The following is a 25,668-nucleotide window of genomic DNA, read 5'->3' as shown; positions in this document are numbered from 1 at the left end:
TGGCACATTCTCACTCTGTGAGAATGTGCCATGATATTATTATGCCTCTATGAGATGTGTGTTTGTTGAGCAGACAATGAAAAGTTCTTATAGCAGCCTGCAAAATTTCATTGTGAAACCTTGATTCAACAGCTTGAGCTGTGGCTGAAATTATTTCAACATGGGCTTATAATGATTTAATAAGCAGATCAGTACATCTCAGCTTGTTGAGTTAACTTGTGGTTGACTTAAAGAGGCAGAGCAAAGGACAAGGAAAATGCAAAATTATCTGTCGTACCCCAACATTCTTCACTGAACCATGACTTTAAATCAATATATAGCTATTGTTTTTCAGTCCTGTTTCCATTTCTTGTTCAAAAAAAGACATAATTTAAAAAAAGATAATAAATCAAGTTCAAAATGCAGCTTGAGAAAAATTGAGGGTGTTTTTTAATCATAGAATTGTTTTGATTGAAAAAGACATCTAAGACCATTGAGTCCAACTATTTTGATCCAGTTACAGCTCAAGTTTCTCAGTTCTGAATCTTTATTGTTATGGAATATATATATTATATAAATATATATATATATAAATATATATATAAAAATATAAATATAAATATATATATATATGTATGTATGTATGTATGTATGCAAAACATACAGTGCAAGAAGTATCCTCTTTTCGCCAGCACCAAGGACCTGCCAAAGGAGCCACCTTTGATTTCCCAGCTAATCATTGCCTACAGCGGACAACCTGCTACTGGAAGTCATCTTGGTGCTTGGAGCTGAGAACATGCTGGAGCCTGGCAACAAATCTTCTGGAGGGAGACCCCTGAGGCTGAAGTGTAGCCGTGACAGCAGGCATCACTGCTCCAGCCCACTGTGCGCTGTGGGAGCTCCTGCAGGGCTGCTCCTGCCACAGGCAAAATGCCCTGGGGGAAAGCTGGAGCAGCAGCAGCTCTCATGTCTACTTGTAAACCTACCAGAGTTCAGAAATATTTCAGTAAAACAAAGCAACCAGTTCTCTTTTGTTACTTATGTCAATTTAAAAAAACAAAACAGTGAAGGGTGAACAAATTTCAGAAAGCCTTTCATAGTCTGTCTTAGGCATCCTTGCTGCAAGGGAGGTGATACTTCTTCCTGTGTGCTAGCACTGCCCTAGTTTGCAGGGCAGTGTTCAGGCAGAGGCAGTCTTTAGCCAAAACTCAGCCAGCTGAAGCTATTCTAAGGAGGGTAATTTCTATTTGAAAATAAAAACTGGAAATTGCTTGGGAAATTGATGCCAAAAAGAAAACTAAGAATTAGATACACTTGAGGTGATGGTCAGGAATACAAATAGGTTACAAAGGGCTAAGCTGAAATACATAAGTAATTTCCTTGTAGCACAAGTGTACACTGCAAACCAAGAAAATTCAGAGTAAAGAATAAACTTACCAGAAAACAACCTAAACAAAATATGGTGCCATATGGAAACTTACAGCAAAAGCAGGTAATTAATCTTACCTCTGTCCTCGCAGTGGGACTCGGCGCTCCCTGTGCTTATGAATTATAAATGCAGCAATGTTTACTACAGATCAATGCCTTTGGTCCAAGAAATATCAAATTAGTTGTTAATCAAAACAGACTGCTCCTCTCCTTCTTTGTGTCCTGTATATATAATGCTAAGATAAGGCAGTTTAACCACTCATTTGGAGATCTTAATGTGCTATAAAAATCCAGATTAAAAAAAATCCAAATTCTGAAGATAAAATGAATCTGTTAGAGGAGCTACTAGGTATTCCAGTCAGCAATGCTGATATCTCATGGCATTGACACTTGTGTGGAAGTGTTAAGCCAGCAGCTGCCCTCTCACCCAGCCTGCTAGCTCTTTGTTCTTCCCTAAAAATTTTTTCCTATCTTCTCATCCAGCCCAAACACCCAGTCTGACTTCCTCACCTCAAAAACAACAACAACAAAAATCCCAAACTATAAAATCCAATGCAGTTCCCTGAATGGCTCACTGCATGGCTGCATAGATAACTCTGAGGGGAAGGCAGAAAAAATAGGACTTAGTGAACTCTCACTGACACTGTATGGAGCTGCTTCTCAAGTCACTCTGTCATTGTAATGGCTCTTTTCAGCACGGCAGCTAAAAGCAAACATTAGAGGCTTTTAAGGCTGGAAAGTTACCAGAATTCCCCTGTCCCTGGGTGATGTTTGCTGTGACTTGTAGTAAATACAGGAGCAGATCATATCGTGCTATGTCTCCCTAAGGGTTGGTTTGATTTTCTTCCTCCTCATGAGCTACCAAATGAGCCTTGAGAAGCTGTAGATGAGGAATACATGGGGTAATGATTTTGGAAAACATCATTAAACTCCAGTCACCCCCCTGTACAGATAGAACCCTACAATAGTTGCTGTAAAGCTGAAGGTGGACAGGCCCTTTCCTCCCAAGAACACCTTATTTGCTTTTCGATCCTTTGGCTCCTGCCTTGAGAGCTGGTCCATGGTGCTCACCTTATCCCCAGGGGATAAGGTGAGCACCATGGATCAAGCTCAGCTCTGCAGAGGGCAGAGTCTCCTGCTTTCCTTACCCGAAGGTAATAAAACACCAATCTGTTGCCACGTTTTGGAGACATGCAAAGCTGGCACAGGTATTGGTGTAAGAAAGAGAAGGATTTAGAGAGCTGCATGAAACTGCAAGGTATGGGAAGGCAGAAGGACTTGAAGCTGCTCTGGTCCTTTTTGGCATTACTCCATTCATGTGGTGTGTGGCAAATTCTCCACAGATGCATTGTATTGTAGTGGAATCTCACCAAAATTCTACTTCTTATCTAAGCCCTTTAGTTCTCTTTAAATTTATAACTTCCTTCCTTAAAGCTTGCATCTGATCCTGGTGCAGGGGTATTTTATGTACCGTGAATATTTGCTACACTTAAGATCTCAATGATCCATGAACTACAGAGACCATTTCTTCTGGAATGCCTTTAGCTTATATTTTAAGCTAATATTTTTATGCAATATGGAGATCATCGCAAAAAGCAAGTTTTGGATGTCTTGGACCTTGAAAAATTTGCTATAATAAAAATAACCCTTTTATGGCCTTTTCTCATACTACTGGCTGCTATACAAAAAAAAAAGTAGTAATTAAATTATTTTTTAGGGAGGGTTATTGAGTCACAGTTCAATATAGTTTTCTATAGAAAGGAATATGGAAATGATATTCTAGGTCTCAAAGCTGGAAGCAATATTGTTGATTCTGGCCAACAGCAGCATGAACATTATTTCTTCTGTCTATTTCTTGCTTGTGCTAATCCACAGCTCCACTGGAGGCAAACAAAAATTGGGTATTTTTCTCAAAGCATCTGACACCTTTTAATTTAAGGAAATTTTTATCAGTAGCAAAGTGTAAAGAAGAGCCCAGTCTGTCACATCTTACAATTTTGTGATAACAGCACTAATTAAAAAAAAAATATAGATATATATATATCTCCAAGCATTCGAAGGATGATAGATGACTGCTTTTAAATAGACAAATTTCTGTCATAGTTTTCAAATTCTAATGTATTCAGCTATATTGAAGCATATAGATAACCCAACTTTTCAGTGCAAGGCACTGAATGTTGGAACGCCTATTTCTATTACCTCTTTTAAGGTGCCTGGTTGGAAACAAACAGGCTGAGTCATTTTCATTGAAGAAATAAATGCTGTTGTTCCTGTGTTAGTTAAAAAGTAACACGAGATTATCAGTACCCAGGCTCACATTTCTATTGTTCTGAATCTATCTTATTCATAACCTACATTACTGTTAAAAGGCCCAGACAGTGGAATTATATATTATGGAAATAGAAGTGTTAAACATTGTTTCCATGTGTTTTGGCAGTAATGACTCAGAGCTAAACTGGTGTCTCTAAATGTCTCCCTCTTGTATGTTATAAACTGTGCCCTGCAGTTCTGTTGTGTTAAAAGCCTGCCTCTCTGGCCTCTCTATTCTGCAGAAGGTGTTCAGCTCACAGATGTCCATGCTGCTGGCACAGGTGGGATGTCACTTGCCTTGGGAGTTCTGAAGGTGGAAATGCAGTGGGAAAGGAGTTGTCATTGCAGGGAGGGATGTTGTGGATTCTCACATCTTTGTGCCACTGGGATAGCCAGGTAGTGGATGAGCAGCACCTGACATTTGGGCTTGTCTTGCAATCCAGATAAGCAGCAGCTCTGCAGGGGTCTGATCTCTAGCGACATGTTCTGCAAAACTGAGTATCACCACAGACTATCCCCAGTCAGTATTATTTTTTTTCAGCCTAGACACTAGACCTTTGCTAATAGCTACAGATTGAATGGTTTCCTAAAGTTTTGCCAAAAAATAATTGCACTGGGACTAGATAAAGCACAAATCTCTTTGAACTAGTATTGCACAGTCTACTTAAAGAGGTTCTTACTTTAAGAGTCAAAGTGCACTGAGAGTCTTAGTGCAACAGATTAGATCCTGAGCATAATTGCTGTATGATTTAGCTTTCATCATCTTGAAAGCTATGACCCACTTTCAGAGCATATGCCTATGCTGCATTCAGAGCCATAAGTGCAATGCAGATGCACTGAACTGACCTTGAACAGAACTGCTGAAGTGCCAAAAACAGCTGAGGTGTCTGCAATCACCTGGCTGCAGCAGCCATCCTAGAACAAATGACTTTGATCCTTGGGTGGGTCTGAACTGCAAATTTTCTGCCCTGCTCTTTTCTTTTCCACAGAAAAGATTTTGGTTTTGATGAATCAACACTCTCATGAGAGGTTTCTTCCCCAAATATTCCTGAAGCTGAACAGTCTCAAACATTGCCATTCAATGTGGAAATGCAGTGTCAGGATGCCACTAACTGCCTTTGCTTTAAGGGGAGATGGTTGCTACAGCCTTAGGGTGGGACATTCTAGAATTGTATTCCACCACTTATTCTGTGTCTTTGGGCAAGTAATTTCAGGTCTGAGGGAACAAAATGTGGGGTTCGGCTGTTTGTCTCTGTCCCCACACACGCCCAGGATGGTTCTGGCAGGCTGTGTCTCAAAAGATGGGTCTGGACTCCAGGATTTTTCGGTCTTCAGAATTGTTTATTATATCTTATCTATAAAGTCCCTTCTCTGCCCGACTGGGATCTGACCAGCACGGCAGCCAAAGGCACTCTGGCCACCCCCAAGGCGGGCACATCTTTTATAACAAAAACTATGTATATCATATTTACTTTTTATCCCCAATACCTATCACCCTCATCACCGGATACACTCTCACCCCAGACCAATCCTCAAGTGCCAACACCACACCAGAAGATGGATGACAAGAAGAAGAAAGAAGAGTCTTGTGACCTGCCTTGTTTCCTCCATCTTGTCTCCATAACCCCCCTGTACAAAAACCCCAAAATCTGTAATTTACCCCATAACTACATTTTCCCTTCATCATTCACACCCGGGTAATTCCCACAGGTTCCATCTCCTCATACATTGGTGGCACATCCCTAGATGGATCAAAATCAAGCCACCAAGTGCTTTTGGCAACATTCCAAGACCCCCGAGCCCCCCAAGGGTTCTCTCGGTAGCTCTGGACATCAGGAGTGATGTGCTGGGTTCCCACAACAAAATACAAAAATGATTGCTGAATTCCTGCTTAAGGCCTCCTACTGCAATATCTCGGTCTTGCTCTTCCAGATTCCTGTGTATTAAATGAGACTTTCCAACTCATTGTGTTGCTATCATTAATTAATGTATTATGGTGTGAGGGAAATGGCAAAAGGTAGCTGAATTTCTAAGATAGATACATATAGTAACCAAAATGAGGACAAGAGTAACCTGAGTCTGCACCACATGAGGTGAAGGCTGCACTTGGCCATGCCTGGTGCAATTCTCAGTAGGCTGAAGGATCCCAGCTCTGATGCACTTGAGCACACAAGAGAACTATATCAGTGCAGATCTGCTGTCTTAATGCTCTTATTATGTAGTGATTACTGGACCACAGAAAGGGGACTTTCCATCCCTTCTCTTCTCACTGCTGTCTGTCCACCTGTATAATTAATATAAATCTTAGGGTACAAAGCACTGTCCCAAGTTGACAATATCTTCAAGTTTCTCTTATCTCCTATTCCCTGTTTATCTTTTTGTTCATAACTTTATAGTACTCTCATTCTTATTTGTTTTCTTATATGCAGTCAAAATAGATTCTCGGTTACTATAGTGGGGAGGGACACATAAACTCAACTAATAAATATTGAGGCTTCCCTTAGCTTTCTGGTACATTTTTGCTCTTTCCTCCCCACTTCCCTCCCCTCTGCCCCCAGTATTTTTTAACCAGTAGGTCCAATTTCATAACACACTATTTGTTATTATAAAGCTGCCTCCAAAATCTCAACATGTATCCGTCTCAGCAGTTGGTTTTCACTTTATGGTGCTATTAGCTCTCATTGATTCCCCAGCGGTTTCAGTCAAATGTTCATGTAATTGCAGTGAAGAACAGTATTTCAAATTCTTCACATACTTAATGAAGATTTTATAAGAAATCTAAAAATAAAAATATTTGTATTAGTGGTGGCACCATCTATTGTTTGTCCAATGTTTTCCATGATGAGCTCCTGTTCCCTACGTTTATAACTTTGCCAAATAGTAACAATAGGGAATAAAAGCTTCCCTGCTGGGCATCTGCTCATTTAGCTGAAATTTAAGTGCATACATAAAACAGTTCAGTCCCTTCCAAAAATGTGGCTAGAAAATATGTGTTATTTTATGATGCTAATTTCTGTCTTTCATTTGGAAATTCCAGTTGGTCCCTATGCTTATAGGAGGGACATGAAACTAACTGTAGATGAGTTTTGTATACTTAGTATCTCCAGAAAAATGAACCCAAATATGGCCAAGTTGTAGACTTTTTAGGGCAGAAAAAATGCAGCTAGCACACTTCGCAAATCTCTGCTGCAGCTGTGTACTAAATACCTTGAAAAGTCTGTCTGAGCTGGACACCATTCATTCTGGGTTGTGTAATTGCAGCTCGGGGCTATCATGGCCTTGGGTTCTGTTTTCCTGGCCTCCTAATGTCCCTCTTTTTCTGGCAGGTGGGAGTAAGAAGAGATAAGTTTGGTTTAAATATAGGAAAAATCAGAGCTAGAGCTTGGACATGTGAGCAGTTTTGGACAAGGACAGAGCAAAGGCAGAATGGGATAATGAGGGGAGATATGGGCTGGGCAAGGAAATGTAGGAGGCTGGAACTGGGAATGAGGAGCCAGGAATAGGAAAAGATGAGTCTGGATGGGCTGGGAGCAAAAGAGGTCAAATTTGAGAAGGACTGGGAGGACAACATGTAGCTGCTTATACAGGATCCCTGCAAATGGATCCTGAGAGGAAATCCATGCGGGGGCCACAGATTTTGATTAATTCATAGACAGATTTGACCCTTGCCTGTTCTCTTGGGGACAGGGCCACTGAGAAGACAGTCACCTGCAAAACACTCTGCAGTGTCCTACACTCCTCTGGCTCTTGCTGAGCCAGTCAGCTCCGGCCCTGGTGCTGACCATTCCTCTGAAGGCAAAATCAAGGGGCGGGGAATCAGATGCATTTTCAGGTGTTTTCAAAAAAGGAAGAATAGGCAAAACATTTCTCTGCATTTCTGCCTTCTCTCCATAGCATTATATTAGAAGACCATGCAGGTTTGTTGTAAAGATATTCAAAAGATAGGAACTCCTGGAATTCATAGAATCTCTATGACCTAATTTAGCTGTTGGCTTGGGATTTGCATTACAATCTCTTTCATAAAAAAGAATTAATGGCTACCATGGAAAGCTCTGGTTGCCTCAGGGTCACTGACCATGATCTGACTATGTTTAATATGGGCAAGAGCTGCACACAGGGCACCAGCTATGTATGTGTAGTGGTTATCCTGAAAATTAAATTACTGACACAGGATAAATTAAGCAAAAAGTGTATGGGAAGTGAAATAGAAATAGAAAAATAAACACAAATATGGAAATCTATTTTAGAGACATTAATTCAGATAGAAAAGTGTCACATTTTCCCCTTTGTCAATGAAGGACTACACATCAGTTATGATTCAGGGTCAGAAGGAAATCAGTTGTCTAAAAGACAACTTCTTTTTCAATAGTGAAAAAAGAACAACCATAAAAGTAAGAAGTCATCATGTGCTGAAAATAAGTAAATAAAAATCTTCAAATGACAGCCAAGGATAATATAAAATCATTCACTAGGAACAATGATAATGGTTTAGGCCCATGACTAGAAAAAGCAGGAAAAAAACAGTATCAGTGATGCAGAACAGGAAGAAATATTTCAGTAATTATTCTTCAGAATACAGCAGGGTGTGCTTGTATTCTGGCAGAATGATACACAACTTTCAACATATCAGCAGTTAAAGACGTTCAGAAAACACCTTGCAATCAGAAAATTCCAGAAGACTGGGAGTCTGTGCCAGAATTCAAGAGGGTGTGACAAGCCACTAATTATAGTCTTGTTAGCTTACATCAGTTGTAGGCAAAATGACAGAAAAATGACATGGGGCTTCAAAGGAACTGACATATATAAATATAATTATTGCCATCAATATGGTTTAGTGAAAATGAGTTATTGTAAAGCAAGCCTGATTTAATGCTTGAGGAATTTATATACTTAGCTGATAAAAATACTGTAATATATTTAGATTTATTAAGGCTTTTGACTTAACACTGGGTGGTGTTCTGTTAAAAACATGAGTGCTGGCCAATTTTCAGAGGTTTTATTGCAGATATGTTGCAAATATGAGGCACACCTGGTAATTAGGCTTTAAATATATGCTTGTCTTGAAATCAGTCTTCCTCACTTCTCTGGTTAAATATCCATGACCTGACAAAAGTCAGATGCTGTCTGTGAATGAAAGGTGTGGAGCCCTGTCACCTGTCCTGTAAGAGATGCTGCTGCAGAAGGACTTGCTGGCCTGAAGAAAAAGGAACTGGCCATAGATCAAAGATGTGAGGAGATTGCTGCTGGATTGTGTGAACTTAAACTGTGTTGTATGTACAAAAAGAAAGGCAATTTATAAGTTCAGAATAAAACTTCTGAAATTGTACATGAAACACACCTCATTTTTGTGGCCTGTAATTACAGAGAATGGTATCTCATCAGAGCACAAGATATTACAGTAGCATTGTAGAAGCTTATACAATATAGAAGCATTATAGTAATAACCATCCTAATAATTTCCCATCCTAGTGTCTTGGGAAAAATCAATTGTTTCTTTGCAAGGATGGAAAATTCAGATTTTTTTTGTGGACAAAACCCCCAAACAAAACAACAGCTAACTAACCAACCAACCAACCATTAAAGCACTGGTCTCAACATCCCGTTCCTATTTCCATTCCTTATCTGTAAAAATAATCTCTATCCCCTTCCTATCACGGAAAGCTTTAAATGGATACTTTCCCTGACTAGCACTTTCCTTCTTTTATTTGTCTTCAGAGTACTAAGAACATTTGTTTCACTTTGTTAGCTATTTTTATTCCTTTTAAACAGCTGTCTAGGCTCTCATGAATCAGATAAAGGATATGCCCAAGTATATGCCCAAATGAGTTCAGGGAAAGGCAGCAAGATCTCCGAAAGGATTTTTTTTCAGGGAATTCTGCTGTTTCTCTTTCATTTGTTAGAATTGCTGAAGACCAGTAATCTGCATTACTACTTGGGTGTTGTAGTAATAGCAGTCTTTTCAGTGCCATAGGCAACAAATGGAAAAAACATCCCTACTTGAGCTGCTACATGTAATGTAGGCTGTACAGGCTGCTCTGTGTTTTACACATTAGCAGAGATGTACTGATCACAGATGGGGGGGGATGGGTGAAGAATTGCTTTTCCTTCCCCTTCTCTCTGCATACATTTCACTTAGCTCTGCTGTTTCAATGTTCAGCTCCTATTGTTAAAAACAGAGTGTGAGACATTAAGAAAGCACTTGAAGGCACTTGAAGGTAAAGGAGATGGCTGAAACAAAACTGGGAGAGAACAGAAAAGGACATTCATGTAGTTGTCCTTAAATGGTTGTACATTGAGAATGTAAGGATATCCCTTACAGACAGATCCTGCAGGAAGGTGAGCATCATTTACTCCCACCAGCTTCTGTAGCATGGGAGGACCTTCTGGCATCTCCCAAGAGCCAAACCATTGGGAGAAAGTGGCCAGAGCACCACCCAGACCTGGGTACTTTCCTGGCCTTCACTACACACAGGACATGAAAGTCTGCAGCTAACTGGGTTGCCTTTATTTTTCCATGTCCAAATCCACCTGCCAGTGAGAAGGAAAGTTATTCTGCTGGCTGCGCATCGCCCAGTCTGATAGTGCGTATCTGGAAAGAGGAGGAGGTAAAGGGAGGGGTGTTGTCTGCCCAGCACTTCAAGAACCTGGACTTACCCCATGTGAACCATTTTTGAGCTCTTTTGCAGACAGTCTTACTAGGAACATTGCATACTTTTTCTTCCCAAGAGGAATCTATTGTTTCCATCGAGATCCTCGGTATTATGCGTCTTACTTCATGGTATGCACTCAGTCACCAAACATGCAGGCCTCTATATATGAAATATGATTTGCTTCTTATAGTGCAAGAGATTCTAGCCAGCAATTGTCTTCTTGCACCTTTAAATAAAAATAAGAGGAACTTGCCCTAAACAACAATCTGTCACTTAGTGTCATCTTTGGCAAAGACTGAGATTCTCTCATACAATGCTGTGATTTTCAAGGTGACAGGGACAAGGAACAAGTTACATGGAATTTGGAGTGAGGCTGCAGTGGAGAGTGTTACCTCTCTAGCACAGTTCAGCTGAGCACTGGTTCTGCCTGTGGTTCCCACCCATCTCCTACAGTTTCTGGTCACTCTCTTGTACCTAGCACACGAGATTTTGGAGTGGTGGAAGGTTCACAACCCTGTACTGTGATCGCAATATCCAAACTTCACTGGAAGGCACCAAGGGTCTTCCTGTGAGGATTCTGCTCACCTCACAGATGCTGCAAGCTTGGAATGCAGTGCTGGGAAGTGCTCCTTGCTACAGGTGGAGCAGCAAAGTCACACCCAGAAGAGCCGTCTCACCTCCTCATGTCCCCGCCTCCCCATTTCCACTGCACCCCAGCTCAGCCCAAGCTAAGCTCCAGTGATCCAGATCACAAGCTGGGAACTAATGTCAAGTGATTACAGGTTGGAGGCTTTGTTATGTGCTGGAAGAAACTAAGATTGCTCTAAACTAAGTGGTGTGTTCTCTAACTGTGAATAGAATGCCTCTAAAACATTGCTTACAAAGTTACTTGGTATAGAGTTATTATAGTTATTTTAGATGTGTTAGAGAGTTATGATGAAACAGGATAACTTGCTGCTTTTCTGTCAAAGAAACCAGGAAATTATATATTTCTTTCTAGTTATGCAAAATTATTGGTTTTGGGAAGCTTAATATTAATTGCTTAATACCTTGATCTTTATGGAAGGGATGAGGACATAAATTGCAATTAAATGGTAAAGTTTGATCTTGATTCTTTGCCACTGATTTTCAAGACCTGTACCATAGTACTTACAGCCTAGAAAATGTGGATATAAGTTATTTTTGATCACCTGCAAGATGCGATCAGCTGCCCTGGCATCATATATGAAATAGAAAAGAATCAAGGTTGCTCCAAGACGTACATTTTCTCTGTAGCCATGCAGCCACAGTTCTTGAAATACCAAGTATACTGAGTATCCCCTCCTAGGCCAGCACTTCCCATGGCCATGTACCAAGGCAACATCCCCATATGGGCCAAAATCTGTTTATAAAACACATATAGCTTCACTTCCATGAAAACTGATTTAAACCAAGTGATTAAACCTCAGAGCACATGACTTATTCTTCATGAAATATTGCATCTTGCCATCCTTATTGATGTTCGGGGGCTATTAGGACAACCAAGGAGGAGGTTACTCTTTGCTAGTAAAAGTCATATTCTGATGGTGCTGTTATTGCAAATAACTCTTGTTTCAGTGGCCCTGGACACAAAGATACCTCTTTGTGGAAGGGTGGAACACCTTCTGGACAGAGAGGTGCTGGTGGTCACAATGGATCCATATTTGTTCACATTATCAGAGCATACCTGGCTACTAACATGTTTTTGGATACAATTCCCTATTCAAGAACTGCATGCATGGTGTATTTTTTTTCCCAATGGCAGGTACCCTCTTTGCAATTTGACCTCCGAATTTATTGCTGCCAGTTGACTGGTATCAGCAACATGGCTGGAATGGTGAGGACAAGGCCTAAACACAGTGCTGGTAACTAAAATCACTTATCTGACTTAAGTCAGCTGAGTGGTTTGCAAACACCAGGTTTGGATGGTTCACAGCTCTTACTGAGTTACCAGGTGTCTCAAGAACTTATTTGTACCAGAGAGATTGTCTGTGTTATTTGAAAGGAATATATTTGGGCTTGCATGTAGGGTTGATCCATTCTTTCATTTCTACTGCTGCCTTTGGCCTTTCTACATCACAATGGTTTACCAGGCAGTTCTCTTTGGTCCCAGTGTTCTTGCTGCTCTTTAAAGGGATTTGAAGCACTCTACCTGCTGCTTTTCCCATAATCATTAGCACGGGGTTTACAAAGGCTTTGCTCTGTGTGTGCTCCACCTAGAAACCTGAATTCAGCTGGCTGGCTGATGTCTTCTATCTCCTTGCATTTTCTGAATTTTGCAATAGACTGATGACTCGCTATTTAAATTTTATGTGTCTGTGCTAATAGTCTGATGTGGGTAGGAAATCAGGTTTGCATAGTTTTTTTTTTTGCAACAGACATATAAACTGCTGTATTTCAACAGCATACACTGGAGGTATTGTGAGGCTGCCAGCAATGTGTCTCCACAGATGTTGGCTCATTGCTATTGACAATAAGTAGTTGTCTTCTCTATTTTGTTAGAAGACAGGTTATATCTTACCCTGATGGCTTCTTCCCTTACCAGATGCTGTTTCAAATATTCATAAAGGCAAACTCCTGGAAGACTATCCTTTCCCAGCTTAGGTATGTATTTGTTTTGCTTTCCATAGTTCAAACACTTATTGGCTCTTCCTGTTTCAAGAGCAAGGCTCCCATCACAGTTACAATCCCCAGAACCTCTGCTGAAGTTGATACAAGGTAAGAATGGCTATAGTTATCACTATCACATTGCATATTTCAAGGTTGTCTGAAAAACTTGAAAGAAATTCTGCCAGTTTACAACTAGTAATGTGAGCTAAATTAGTATTTCAAGCATGGACATGTAAATGCATTGCCTTTAACTCCTTAGTAATTTCCAGTGTTTCAGTGACACTAAGATTCATTTTGGTTTTAGTTTGCATTCAGTTCTATTTTCATGACCAGTTAGCTGAGAACTGAGCTTGTGGTCATGATCTTCTGCAGCTTCTCTCCTCTTGCATCAGTGTCTGTCCAGAGCATCACTACCATGACAGTGGCAGTGAACCTTGCCAATTTGCCCAGTGTATGCGGTGGTGTTTGAGATCCATCCTATGGCAATTGAGTCCCACCAACCATCATTCAGGGTGTGTTTTGACCTGCACACCTGCTAGGTCTAAGGACACAGTAAAGGAGATGCTTTCCTGAGCCTCCAATTCTTGTCACAATCAGTGGGAGGCACCAAGAAGTGCTTCTTTTTCTGTAGCAATTAAATAATTCTGTTTCCTTATATAATGAGCTTGCTTGAGTCTATGTATGGATGAACCTAGTTTGTCTTCTGAGCAGTGACTATCCTGCTTGTCTCCTTTCTGAGCTCCTGCTTTCCTGATCTCGTCTCCTATCAATTAATTGTTCTCTTCTCAGCTTCCCCCTGATCTCGTCTCCTATCAATTAATTGTTCTCTTCTTCCCCTCATCCCTTTTTTTTTTCTTTCTTTCTGAGTATTCTGAGAGGTAGGTGTTCTGTAGATGGATTTTTCCGAGCTATTTCCTGATATAGCTTTCTTGCCTTTCAAACTCCCTCCACCAGCTTTGCTGCGAGGAAGCTCCAGTGCACTGTCTGCTCTGTGTAGGCTACTCATTCTCCTGGTGGGTCTGCTCTGTGTAGGCTACTAATCCTTCTGGTGTGTCTGCTATGAACTGCTCGTCCCAGGAATGCTGTGAGCAGTGTAGGGAGTCTGTGCTCTAATTGAAAGGAACATCTTTCACTCTGTGCCACCTGATGCTTCAGTGTGCATACTTATTCTCTTGAGATTCCTCTAGTAATTTTCTTTGTCCTGGTGCTGTTTGTCAAGCCACCAAGGATGTATAATGTGTCCTGAGTTGTAGTGCTGTTTTGTGTGACACCAAACAGAGGCAGCCTTGCAGGCTGAGTGCCACACACTTTCTGTTTGATGTCTTACTTAAAGCATGTGCTGTTTCTGTCACCAGACCAGACAGATTTGTCCACCTGTGATACTCATGTGAAGAAAGCACTGGTGTACCCTGACTGTGTCTGAACTACTTCACACAATTCCTTCTTCAGCATTATCTTGGAGCACATGGAGCATGAGGTGAATGTCTTCAGGCTGAGGTAAAGTAAGGCTCTCCTGCTGCATGCTGCGAAAGTGCCATGTCTAGCACAGGACAGGTACCCACAATGAGGTCCCATGCTATCTTGTGAGGGACCAACTCCCTGCACATAAGTCCCCATCCAACTCCGATCTTCACAAGGCACACAGGCCTTGCTATTTGCCTTTTTTCTGCCAATTCAGAGTCACAGAAATTCACTCAGGAACTCTAAGGCTCATGTCCCCCTTAGCTGTGGTACTTTCTGTGCATTTCTGATATGAATTTTCTTCTCACAACCATTATGTGTGACCCAACTGGCAGAACAGTCACCTGTCTTCTGATAGCATCCATAGACTTCCTTCTGCTTTCTTCTCTCCTCTGCTACACTAGTATCAGCTTGCTGAAGAGCATCCACTGTTTTCCTCCTAGAGCTGCTCCTTTTAAGCTGTTTTAGGTCTTATTGAAGAGACAAACAAATGCAAATACTGTTCCACAGGAACTGGTGGGGGCAAGGAATGGAAGGGCTGCTTGCAGTGACACCTTGTCATTAGCTTAGTTTAGCTGCTGTGCCAGGATGTGCCCACTTAGTGATCTGATCAAAGCCAAAATATGGAGCATGACCTTCCAAAAGTATCTGCATAGATAGGAAACTGGTGCTTGTGTGATTGGTCTTTTTGTTTTTTGTAGTGCTTCCAGTTTCTAATCCTTTGTATCTATAGGAACAGAGTTAGATCTGGCACAGTGCTCAGGGAGAGAGAAAGTGAAGGCAATATACAGCCTCAGTTCTATGCAGTTTTTTTTTTTTTTTTTTTTTTTGGCTTTCCACAATCTTGGTAACATGGACAGTTTTCATGGCATTACTTCCAGAAGTTTCAACTTAGTGTGTGGTAAAGCACAGGTCATGGCTGCATTGCAGCTCAGCTGCTCAGATCAAAAAGCAGTTTAAATCAGTCTTGATCCCTGATTATTGCTATGTGCCCTTGCACTGCTATAAAGTAAAACCTACATTTTTAACCCCTGCTAGGCCAAGTGCCTGTGTAGCCTCAGCCTTTCTGTAATCCTAGCTCCCTGTCTTCAAAGGGAAGGCTGTGCTGACCCATCTGCCTTTGCCAGCCACAGGCCCCTCATGTGAACCCAGCAGGGCAGGCAAGGTGGGCACATGGTGTCTGCCTGCAAGCAGGGTAACCTGGTGGCTCCTCTGGGCTTTGGGTACCTCCTGCAAAGGAGGACAAGTTGTCCTTCAGATAAGGCTGAGAAAGGTATCATTGCTAATCTCCCTTCAGCAAGATGCTGTGAATTGATTCTGATTCTCAGCATTGGTGTTATGGTGTGAGGTCAATGAAGAGAAAAATAAAACCTTTTTTTTTTCTTTTTTTTTTTTTTAAATAAAAATCAGCTTTAGAAATAATGTCTTACCAGAAGTGGGGGAGGAAGGGACATGGTGTTCCACTGGTGAGAAAACTTCACAAACCTCACCATAAGACAGGCCTGATTCCTGACTGTAAAGACCTGATGCTGAAAGAGGAATTTTTCTTGTATGCTGCCTGAATGTTTCATTCTAAATTTAAAATTTCCAAATAAAATTCCAGGATGTCGGGTAATTTAATACACAGGATATCTCCCATGCAAAGTCATTTACTGAGTTATAAAACCTACAGTATTTCAGATTTATTTAAGTGTATAAGAATATAGTACTTAGTTCATTAAACTTGCATTTAAGAAATTGCATTTAAAAATATCGGGGGAGCCTAGCAGTTCTTATTCACAGTTTATTAAACTTGAATTGAATAATGTTTTTATTACTTACTGTTTATCGACATTTTCTTTAAATTGCTGAGAAGATGTAGCTATTTATCTATTTCTTTATGCTTTCCAGCAGCAATGCAATGATTGCACACAAACTGGAATTAAACGTTTTAACAAAACCAAAACATGCTGTAACTAGTGGAAATTTGTGGGTAATACGATCTTCATAACCCACCAACAAGCTTTGTCAAAAGCAATGTGATATCTGGGCACAAATATTGTGGTAACTGTTGGTTAACTTCGGCTAGGGGCTGTTCCAAGGAATGCTGTCAAGATTTACTCTCTGGTGCATCCAGAATTTCCTTGAATTGGTAGTACACTGATTTAGTCATGCCAAAAACTAAGATCTCTGCATTAAACATGAAGAACTGGCAGTAGTAGATATAAGGGGACTTTGCACTGGAGATTAAGTTCAGGGGTTGTATTTTAGGTGTATTATAAATGTTATTACAGTAAAATAACCCCCTCCTACCCATCAACCTTACAGCTCTTTCGTTAATGTACTGTATCTCTTTAAAAACACTGCTGTGCTGCTTGCTGACACTTTTGCAGTGATACAAGGCATATAAAACATAAATGAAAAATGCTTAACTATAAAGAATAAGATTTAATGGATGGTATGATATTCTTATGTGAAAAGACCCACCTCTAACATCCTTTCTCCCATTTTCTTAACACCTTTTTCCCCAGTGCTGTTTCTGGTTGTGACTGCTAGACTTGCTATGATGTCTCCTGTTCTTCAGAAACTTGGGGTTATTTCCTTGTGCCAATTAGGTCTTCCTTGTCCCTGTATCACTGAGCGGTTGAACTTCCTGGAGCTGGGAAGGCTTTGGTTTAACGTCAGCCATTGATTACCAGGCTCAGGGTAAGTGAGTGAAACGTAATGGTCTGTGAAGCACAGGTCAGGAGTGATGTTGTACTAGTCCTGTGTGTGGGAGCACTCAGCCGTGCTCCTCTCCATCTCCTGGGCTCAGCTTCGCCAAGCTGCAGAGAAGAAAGAGGGAAATAAACTAAACCCATCACCCTAACCCGCTCGGAAAGGTCACCCATCACCCTAACCCGCTCGGATGGTGGCTCCTATGCTTGGTTTGTCACTACAAATCCTTCGAGGGCCCCTCTGGGGCAGGCTGTGCGCAGGAGCCATAGACAGGTGTGAACCGGCCGCTGCGGCAGAAGCACAGAACAGAAAGACAATCTGCAGGGCAGATACACCCAAAGCCATCTGCAGGGCAGATACACCCAAAGCTATGTGCAGGGCAGATACACCCAAAGCTTCGCTCGGTGGGAAGAGCCGCTGCAGCCTTTAACTTCCCAATGCGGAAAGCCGAGCCCGCAGACGCTGCTGCCGGCTCACCTGCAGGCTCACACCGCCCGCCGCCCACCGCCACCCATCCAGCCCCGGGCCCTGCAGGGGGACAGTTCCGCCGGCTGCCCGCAGAAGGGGCCCAAATCGGCTGTGGGCAGGCCTCCCGGGCTGGCTTCCCAAGGCATGCTGTGGCAAGGAAACAATGGACAGCCGCCCCCTCTCCGCCTCCCCCCTGGCACTTTCAGCGCTGAGGGCAGCGCTCCGCCGCTAGGTGGCGCCGCGGCGGGGAGCTGTGCTGGGAGGGGCGGAGCATGCGCAGTAGGCGCGCCTCGCCCGGGCCGCGCGCCTCCGCCCCCTGCTCGCGCCGCCGCCGCCGCCGCGAGCGGGAGGAGGAGGAGGAGGAGGAGGAAGGAGGAGGGAGAGAAGAAGGGAAGGAGGGAGGCAGGTCCGGTGGCCCTCTCGGGTAGCCCCAGCGGCGAGGGAAAGATGGCGACGCTGGGAGGCGAGTCGCAGCCCTTCCCCTCTGCTGCTCTGGCGGCGGCAGCCGGGGTGGGCGGCGGCGGCGGCGGCAGCGGGGCGCTGGGTCTTCAGGCGCCGCTGAACCGCGGTCTGGAGCGGGCGCTGGAGGAGGCGGCGCACTCCGGGGGGCTCAACCTGAGCGGCAGGAAGCTGAAGGAGTTCCCGCGCAGCGCCGCCGCCCTCAGCCACGACCTCTCCGACACGGTGCGGGCAGGTGAGCCCGGGCGAGCGGGCGCGCAGGGAGGGGGCGGCCGGGGAGCGGGGAAGGCGGGTTTGTTGAATCGCCCGGGATCCCCTCCCCGCTCCCTGAGTGCCACCCGACCTCTCGGTGAAGCGAACACCCACTCCCCACCCTTTCGTTCGCCTTTCTCGGGGCCCTTCCCTACACGGAAGCCGAGCCCACCCCCATCTCTCCGTGGACCCTGTGCTTTCTTTATTCCCCCCGCCTTGGTGTATGAGGTAGGTGTTTGCTTCCATATGGCTGGATCTGTGCAAGCTCCCCTCCATCCCCCCGCCCGGCGTTTGGTGAGACAGGGCTGCCTCTCCCGTGGCACACTGAGGGAATGTGTGGGGAATTCTTGCTCGCACCTGTCCTCTTCTCTCTCTGGGGAATGTGCGTCTCCTTCCCTCACTGCTGAGGTTTGCGGTGGCAGCCAGCCCACCTTTGATTCAGCCGCGGCAGGAATGCACACACGGTGCCAGGGTGGATACCTGCTGCTTCTGTCCTGCTGCTCGTGGGTGAACTCACCTGGCACGGAGGGGATGCAAGTCCGTATGTAACCACATTGAGATACTCTTGTGCCTCCAAACGTGTCACCTATTTGCGTGCCAAAGGGGGAGGCATGTCCAGAGGAAGACTGTTTGCTGTGCAGGTGCCCCAGGGGGCATGCCACCTCTCACAAATGCCACTTGTTCAGCACTGGGGTTGGCATGCCCCTTAGTGTCCTTACAGTCATGTAGTCACAAGTGCCAGCTTTTTGCAATAATATCTTCCAGGGCAAATGTAGAGAGAAATCCTTGTCTTCACAGGCACTGTATGTACTCTACAGTGGGGGACACCAACATTACATAAATCTGCAGAGGGGACAGGCCTGACAACCACTCTGGCAGGAGTGGTGAGGGGACATGTATTCAGTCTGTGTTAACTTGCTCTCATACCTTTTTTCCAGCATGAAAAAGGGCACACTTATTTCTCACCCAGGGAGGCAGGCCCACCTCAAAGGGTCATGTGAGTTTTCCTGCTCCTGTTTATCCCAGGTGATGGAACCTAACCCTTCTTTACATAGTGTCACTAGGTAGAAGGATGCAAACCTGCATTAGAGGAATATATTAGTGTACTGCTAAGGTCTTCAGCATACAGCCTCCACATGCCCTTGTGTCCCCATTTGCCTGCTGGAGACAGTTGTGTTGTGGCAGCAGAGCAGGAGACGTGTAGTCGCTTGTTCTTGTCCCACAAAACAACAGATGCTATACCTGCATGCAGACATCTGATAACATGAATCTAAGTTCTCAGCTACTCCTGCACATGAGGGCATTTATGCCTTCCTGTGTATGGAGACACATGTGCTTGTTGTGTCTGTCCCAGAGTGAGTGCCTCAGATGTATGGTAGGTGTCATGTGTTATTGTTGTTTAACTTTGTTACTTGATGGCTTTTGCTGAATGGATTTCACATTGGTCTGTGTGAGCACCTATATGGTTATATCAATTAAAAAAAAAAAGTGAAGGAGGCTTGATGAATGAAACTACCATAAATTGATAGCATGAATTACCGTTCTAACCATTAGCTGACTCAGTAGCAGATGTGAAAGGGATAGGCATGGTAGGGGAACTCTATGTGGTTAGAAGAATTACTTTCAGCTTGTCATCCCAAGCAAGGCATTTTTTATCTCATTTCTTTCTCAAAGTTGAATTCTAGCAGACATGCTGCAAAAGATAAATAGTTTGGAAATCCAGAAATGGAGCTTGTTTAGTATGGAACCAAACTGTTGGAAAAACAAATTGTATACTGAGGGGATTGTATACTGGGAAGAAAATTGTTTGATTGGTAGTGATTGCATGTTAGTATTTGTGTATTGTTTAAGTATGTGCCGTACAGGCATGAGCTGTGTTTAGTATGTAGAGGTAGCACTTGCTTCTTACATGCTTGCTTGTTCTGCTTATTTTTCTAGGGAAAAAAATAGCCTTTATCGTCAAGCATTATTGGGCTTTTGTCAGAGTTTACGTGGAAAACATTCAATATGAAATTGAATGTAGAATTGTGTTTTCATTCTCTTGTTTGATATAAACAGCAGTGTAGATCAACCCTTGTCTTAATCTTGTGACAACAGCAGCCCTTTTATCATTGTCACTTTCTAGAAGAACACTGTGTTAATCTATAGTTGCTTTAAGGTTTTGTTTGTTACAGCGTGTTGTAACTGTGTAATGGGAACTGCCTTGAAAGTTGTGTGTTGATATATTTCAAAAACAAATCCATGATTTTTTTCCATTTGTTACATTACATAACAAATATATAAATAGAAGAGATGCCTGGCTTAAGGCCAGATTTCTGAAACTCTTGGGGCAAACTCTTGATGGGAATTTTCTCTTCGGCTTCCTCTCCATAAATGTGCATGGTATAAAACTTGTACTACTTGGAACAGATCCTTGAAATGAGGGATCTGTAGTTTTGGATCTGATGTGCTGACATGTCTCTGAAGTCCTGAAACATTGGTTTTTGGGGTAGGGGTAGCCTTTTACTGTTTTTTTTAGGGGAAGAGAGGATTGCCAGTCTCACTGAAAAATGAAGATACTTCTTGATGTAGAGGAGATGAGTGAGGGGGGTTAAGTTTAGGGCTCTGAGTAGCAGGGAATTTCCAGAAAACTGAAACCATATCTGCACTTGACAGTGTTTTAATACTGCAGACTGAAAATATTTTTTGGTTCAGAAAGTGATCATCTACAGCTTCTTTTTAATAAAATATTATCAAACTTGTTTTCTAGAAAGGTTCTGAGTGCTTTTTGTAGGTCTGAGGAAGAAAACAGTGATCAACTCTTAAGTTCTCTGCTCATGCATTTATTTTTTTCCTGAAGTTAGAAGTCAGATTTTATATAGCAATTGATGCACTTACAAAAGGGACATGGCTTGTTTGCCCTTAGCAGCTGGGATGGGATAGTTTGGTTTTTCTAATTCTCACTGCAGTTACATTCTGTAATAACTACAGAGGCTGAACTGTACTTGTCACTTTCTATTCCTGTTGCTTCTGGTTATGCTTTTTCTTCGGTGACTTTTAATTGCATTAAATCCATCTTGGTTATAGAAATGGGATAGAATATTTCTTCCTCAGTCTTTGAGAGTTCTGGTCAAGTGCTGAGTGACCTGGTCAGGTCTCTGCACACAGACTGGAGTTTTCATGTTGTTCAGTACTGTTAGAGGAAAAGAAAACCTCTATGCAAAGTGTTTTGAGTTTAGTCAGACGTTTTAAACCACATCAGTGTGAATGCAATGCAAAAACCATTTCAAAAATAATAAATGCTATTCTTATCACTTTTATTACAGGCTGGGTTATGCGGATGGTGGTGGCACAGTAATCACATAGTTCTTAAGTAATAGCATGCAATTATATTCCTCCAAACCACTGGGAATGCTGGAAGCATGTAACTTTATAAAAGAGCAAGCAAAGGCCCCAGAGATGTAACCATGGCTGACTACTGTATTACTTCAGCCTTTTTCTGTGGGCTTTGATTGTATTTCTGAAGACAGATCCTCCAAACCCTTTCTAATGAATACCTGCTTCATCCATTTCTATAGGATGAATTAGGCACATGGGGAGGGATTACTTGCTGCTGCTGGTAGTGACCTGGCAGGGAAGAAAATAAATTCTTTGAATTACATGCTAGATTATCAGATTATTAGAAAATAATTACAAATTGAAGTGTTTTATTCCTACATGGAAAAGTATGAAATTTTTGAAGGAATGTGTATTTTTTTCGTGCAATAAAATGCTCTCTTGATAAAAGAGCTCCTACCTGCTGTTTTTTAAAGTGCTTCTGAGTGGACTGTACTTGTCAGACAACGCTGTATTGAAGACACCTTTGCCTGGCAGCATCTTTGAAACAGTTTTTTCGACTGTGTAACAATGGACTTGCTTTCAAGGTTGAAAAATCATAGTATCACTGTGAGCCTTGATGCTGGTTTGGGTGAAATACATTCCTTTTGTTCCTCTTTGCTGATAACATCAACAGTAGTATTTCTTGTTTCCCCCACTTTTTTAAAAATTAAGTATGATGTGCATGGGGCTCAGGGAAACTTTATCTAGTCAAAGATATTGCTGCTTCATGCAGGGGAGTTGACCTAGATGACATTTAAAGGTTCAATTCAACCTAGACCATTCTATGGTTCTGTGTACATTAAATTCCCATAATTTATTCTTACTTATTTTCTCCACCTGCTTTATTAATGTAATTCTTCCTTCACAAGTGAGAATTCTCCTAATTTCAGCAGATGTGCAGTTGGTTCCACCTGTTCTAAGTGCAGGTTGTACTGGGCAGGATGTCATGGCTTGTTTGTGCTGCTGCACACTTCCAAATATCAAATGTGACCACTATATGAACTCTTGTTTAGAATTTGGTTGTTATTTGGCCACTAGAGAAAAATATATTTAATATGCCCTGCTCCTTTTAAGAATTCTCTCTGATAATAGCTTTGAATAATTGATAATTTTGAATTAATATTTCAATTAAATTGTGTGTTTTTTTGGATAAGGTGGAGAGCCTCTCATTATGGTCATTTAACTTAAACTTGTATCAATAAATAATGTCTTTATAAGGCTAAAAAAGTTATAGAACTCAGTTTATTTTTAATTTCAAAAGTCAGTCCCTTCCTACAGCCTTTCTGTGTTTATTTGAAGATTTCTAACCTTACTTACTCTTTGTGTAAAAAAAACCAGTATCTTATGTATATTAGGACAGGGAGAGAGAATAAGTCTGTTTGCTTATTATCACCAATGAATTGAATATTACCCTGCAGCCAAAATTTAGGAGATGTGATTCTTATGGCTAAAACATGAAGATAAATCAATTTTGTAATTATTATTATGTGCTTAACAGTTTCTGACACCACCTGATCGTGTGGTCTCTGTGCCAACATATTCTACCTTCTGTTTTTTTACTCATAAGCCATGTTTTGGCAAAGAGCTTTTTCGAACTAAGAGTTCTTTTAGAAACATGGATGTGCATAGCAACTTATAACTGCAGAATACCATTTAAACCCTCTTGGCCCTTTTATTCTTCCTGAAGCCTGACTATATCCTTGCTTGTGGATCTTATAAACATCAAGGCTATCGAGTTCCATTGAAAACAGTCTATTAGTTCTCTTGCTGTAGAGTCTAGTCAGTGGTACTTTTGAAAGCTGTCTCTTTTGTCTGGAGATTTATGCTGAAATGTAGCCAGTGACTTTGCAGGTGCTGTTACACACTCCTCAGCACAAAATAAAGTGAATTGGCTCAGACTGTCTTTGTTGCATGGAACAAATTATGAGTACACAATTGTCTGGTTACTGTTTCAGTGTGTGGCTTGAGCAGATTAATGGCTTTCTATCACTGGCTCTCCTGTGTGTGTTTCCCTTGTATCTGTTTGTTTTTTTCTTTTTGACTTGCTTGCTACTCATAACTAGTGCACAGGCTAAGAGGTAGGAGACATAACAGCCTAAAAACCATGGGGGGGGATGAGAGAAAGGGTGAAATTCCTCAATTTCAGCAGGAGTAGGCTCTGATATGGATTTAACCTTTACCCCCAAAGAGAACTTCCCCTTTAGGGTGGCAGTTTTTTTAACAGCTCTGCCTAGAATTGCTGTGTTTGGATGTGCTGTGCATGTAAATGAATAAAAGCTGAAGGCTTTTGTAGAAATATTGTTGCTTTGTGCATCCTTGGCCAATCTGCTTGGAAAAGACGGACTCAGAGCTCTAGAAGGGCTGTTATGAAAGTCAAGGTGCTAAAAGTTCCCTTTCAAATGCTTTTAGACAAGCAGTTTTGCATATCTGTTCACCTGTGATCACTGGTGGGAGGTAGAAGCCAATATCCCCGCATTGTTTATGAGCCTTCTTTTAGTCCTTCTCTGGTCTGTTTCTATTGTGTCTTCAGCAAAAAAGGCATCGTGGTTTAGACATCTCTTAAACAGGAGAGACTGTAGGAATCTTAACACGGTTTCTATACAGAGAGTTTTGAAAACACTGAATACTTCTGTGAGTGGAAGAGGCTGAAGCAGAATCAGCTATGACAAAGTAGAATGAATATTTGCACAGTAGAGCTGTGGCTTGGAATAGGAAGGGGGCAAATGCCAGTGCAATATAGGTTTGAACAAGGAAATAGGTAAAAAGATGATACTCTTAAAGGCAGAAGTGTCATAGAGAGTGAAAACTTAGGAACTGTTGAAAAAAATAGATGAAATCAAAGAAGGTAAATGTGTGTAATGGCTTGGGATAATTCTCTGAAATCTGTAAAACTGAGGAAAAATGGAAAAATGCCAGGTATGTTCATAATGATTAGAATTGTGTGCATAGAGAATCAGATAAACATGGAGACAATTATTTGGCTCCAAGATACATGACATTTACAGACTTTATGGTACAAATAATAGTTTCAAATTCATACTTTAAAATACTAATTGTTGAATTTAAGCTTGGGAAGCTTAGCATCCATTTGCCTGCATAAGGAAAACCCAGTGATTTTCCTGCTTGCAGAGTTACAAGATCAACCAAGATGGAGAGACTGGTGTTTTGTATATCAGAATGATCATTCTAGGAAGGATGAGTAACTTCTCTGGGCCATAGGCTGACTGCTGATCATTCTCTGCCTACCGTGTTCTTGCTGACTGTTAGTAAGCATTTATTAGGTTTATGAACATTTCCAAGCTGGTTAGATTGCTAATTCACAGTTAAAATCAATATGATTTAAATAATTGAAATGGCACTTCCCAAACCAGAGATATCTTAATTCTGGTCTCAGCAGAGCAAATTTATGGGAAGTGCACCCATTTATTGTCTTCCAGTGTGTAAAACTGAAAGAGTCAGAAGCATTATCCTTGTGTTCAGTGAGCGGATCACTGTCAAAACTAGAAATGGTGTTACATTTGGCTTCTGACTGTTCTCTGCTGACCATGTTGTTCAAGGTATTATACACCCATCAGAGGAGTTCTTTGGAATGCAACTGAGGGGTTAAGCTTCTGGAGGAATAGTTCGTTTCTGCTAAATTTGTGCATAGATGTTTCTTTGTGGGAGGGGTTTGTTTATGAAATTTTAACGTTTTCTCCCTAGCGTCTTTCTCTGAGGGTGTCTTGCTGGCCAGCTTTTTATTCTTTTTTTCCTTGTATGGTGCAGAACACCCTAATGTCTGTAAACCTCCTAACTATTTAAAAATAGAAATAACAATAACAGTCTTTTGTCTTCCTATCCCAGGCTGTAGGAGAAATATTCTTAAAGGAAAAAACAAAAAGTCAAAAGTTGTGAGATGATGATTGTGGCAGAGCCAAGTGGGGGTTAGTTTTGCACTTAATTTGGAGCCTGAGGAGGTTTGCACTTGCTTTTGAAGCTG

The 25,668-nt window shown here is 41.9% G+C and overlaps 1 protein-coding gene across 3 annotated transcripts in view; it reads left to right on the top strand.

Annotated features, from left to right (window-relative positions):
- Positions 1–17,946: 17,946 nt before the first annotated feature.
- Positions 17,947–25,668, top strand: part of LRCH1 (leucine rich repeats and calponin homology domain containing 1) — a 114,066-nt gene continuing 106,344 nt past the window's right edge. The window contains exon 1 of one of the 3 annotated variants that reach the window (XM_050970244.1): positions 17,947–18,315. In XM_050970244.1, the coding sequence (XP_050826201.1) occupies positions 18,069–18,315 (247 nt within the window). In that variant the 5' untranslated portion in view covers positions 17,947–18,068. The remainder of the gene's footprint in view (positions 18,316–25,668) is intronic. The other 2 variants (XR_007776642.1, XM_050970240.1) reach the window with 2 other exon arrangements.

The sequence above is a fragment of the Serinus canaria genome, chromosome 1 (genome assembly GCF_022539315.1).
Source record: "Serinus canaria isolate serCan28SL12 chromosome 1, serCan2020, whole genome shotgun sequence".
NCBI classification, from domain to species: Eukaryota; Metazoa; Chordata; class Aves; order Passeriformes; family Fringillidae; genus Serinus; species Serinus canaria.
Note: the sequence above shows the minus strand (reverse complement) of the source record. Positions and strands in the feature narration are given on the sequence as shown.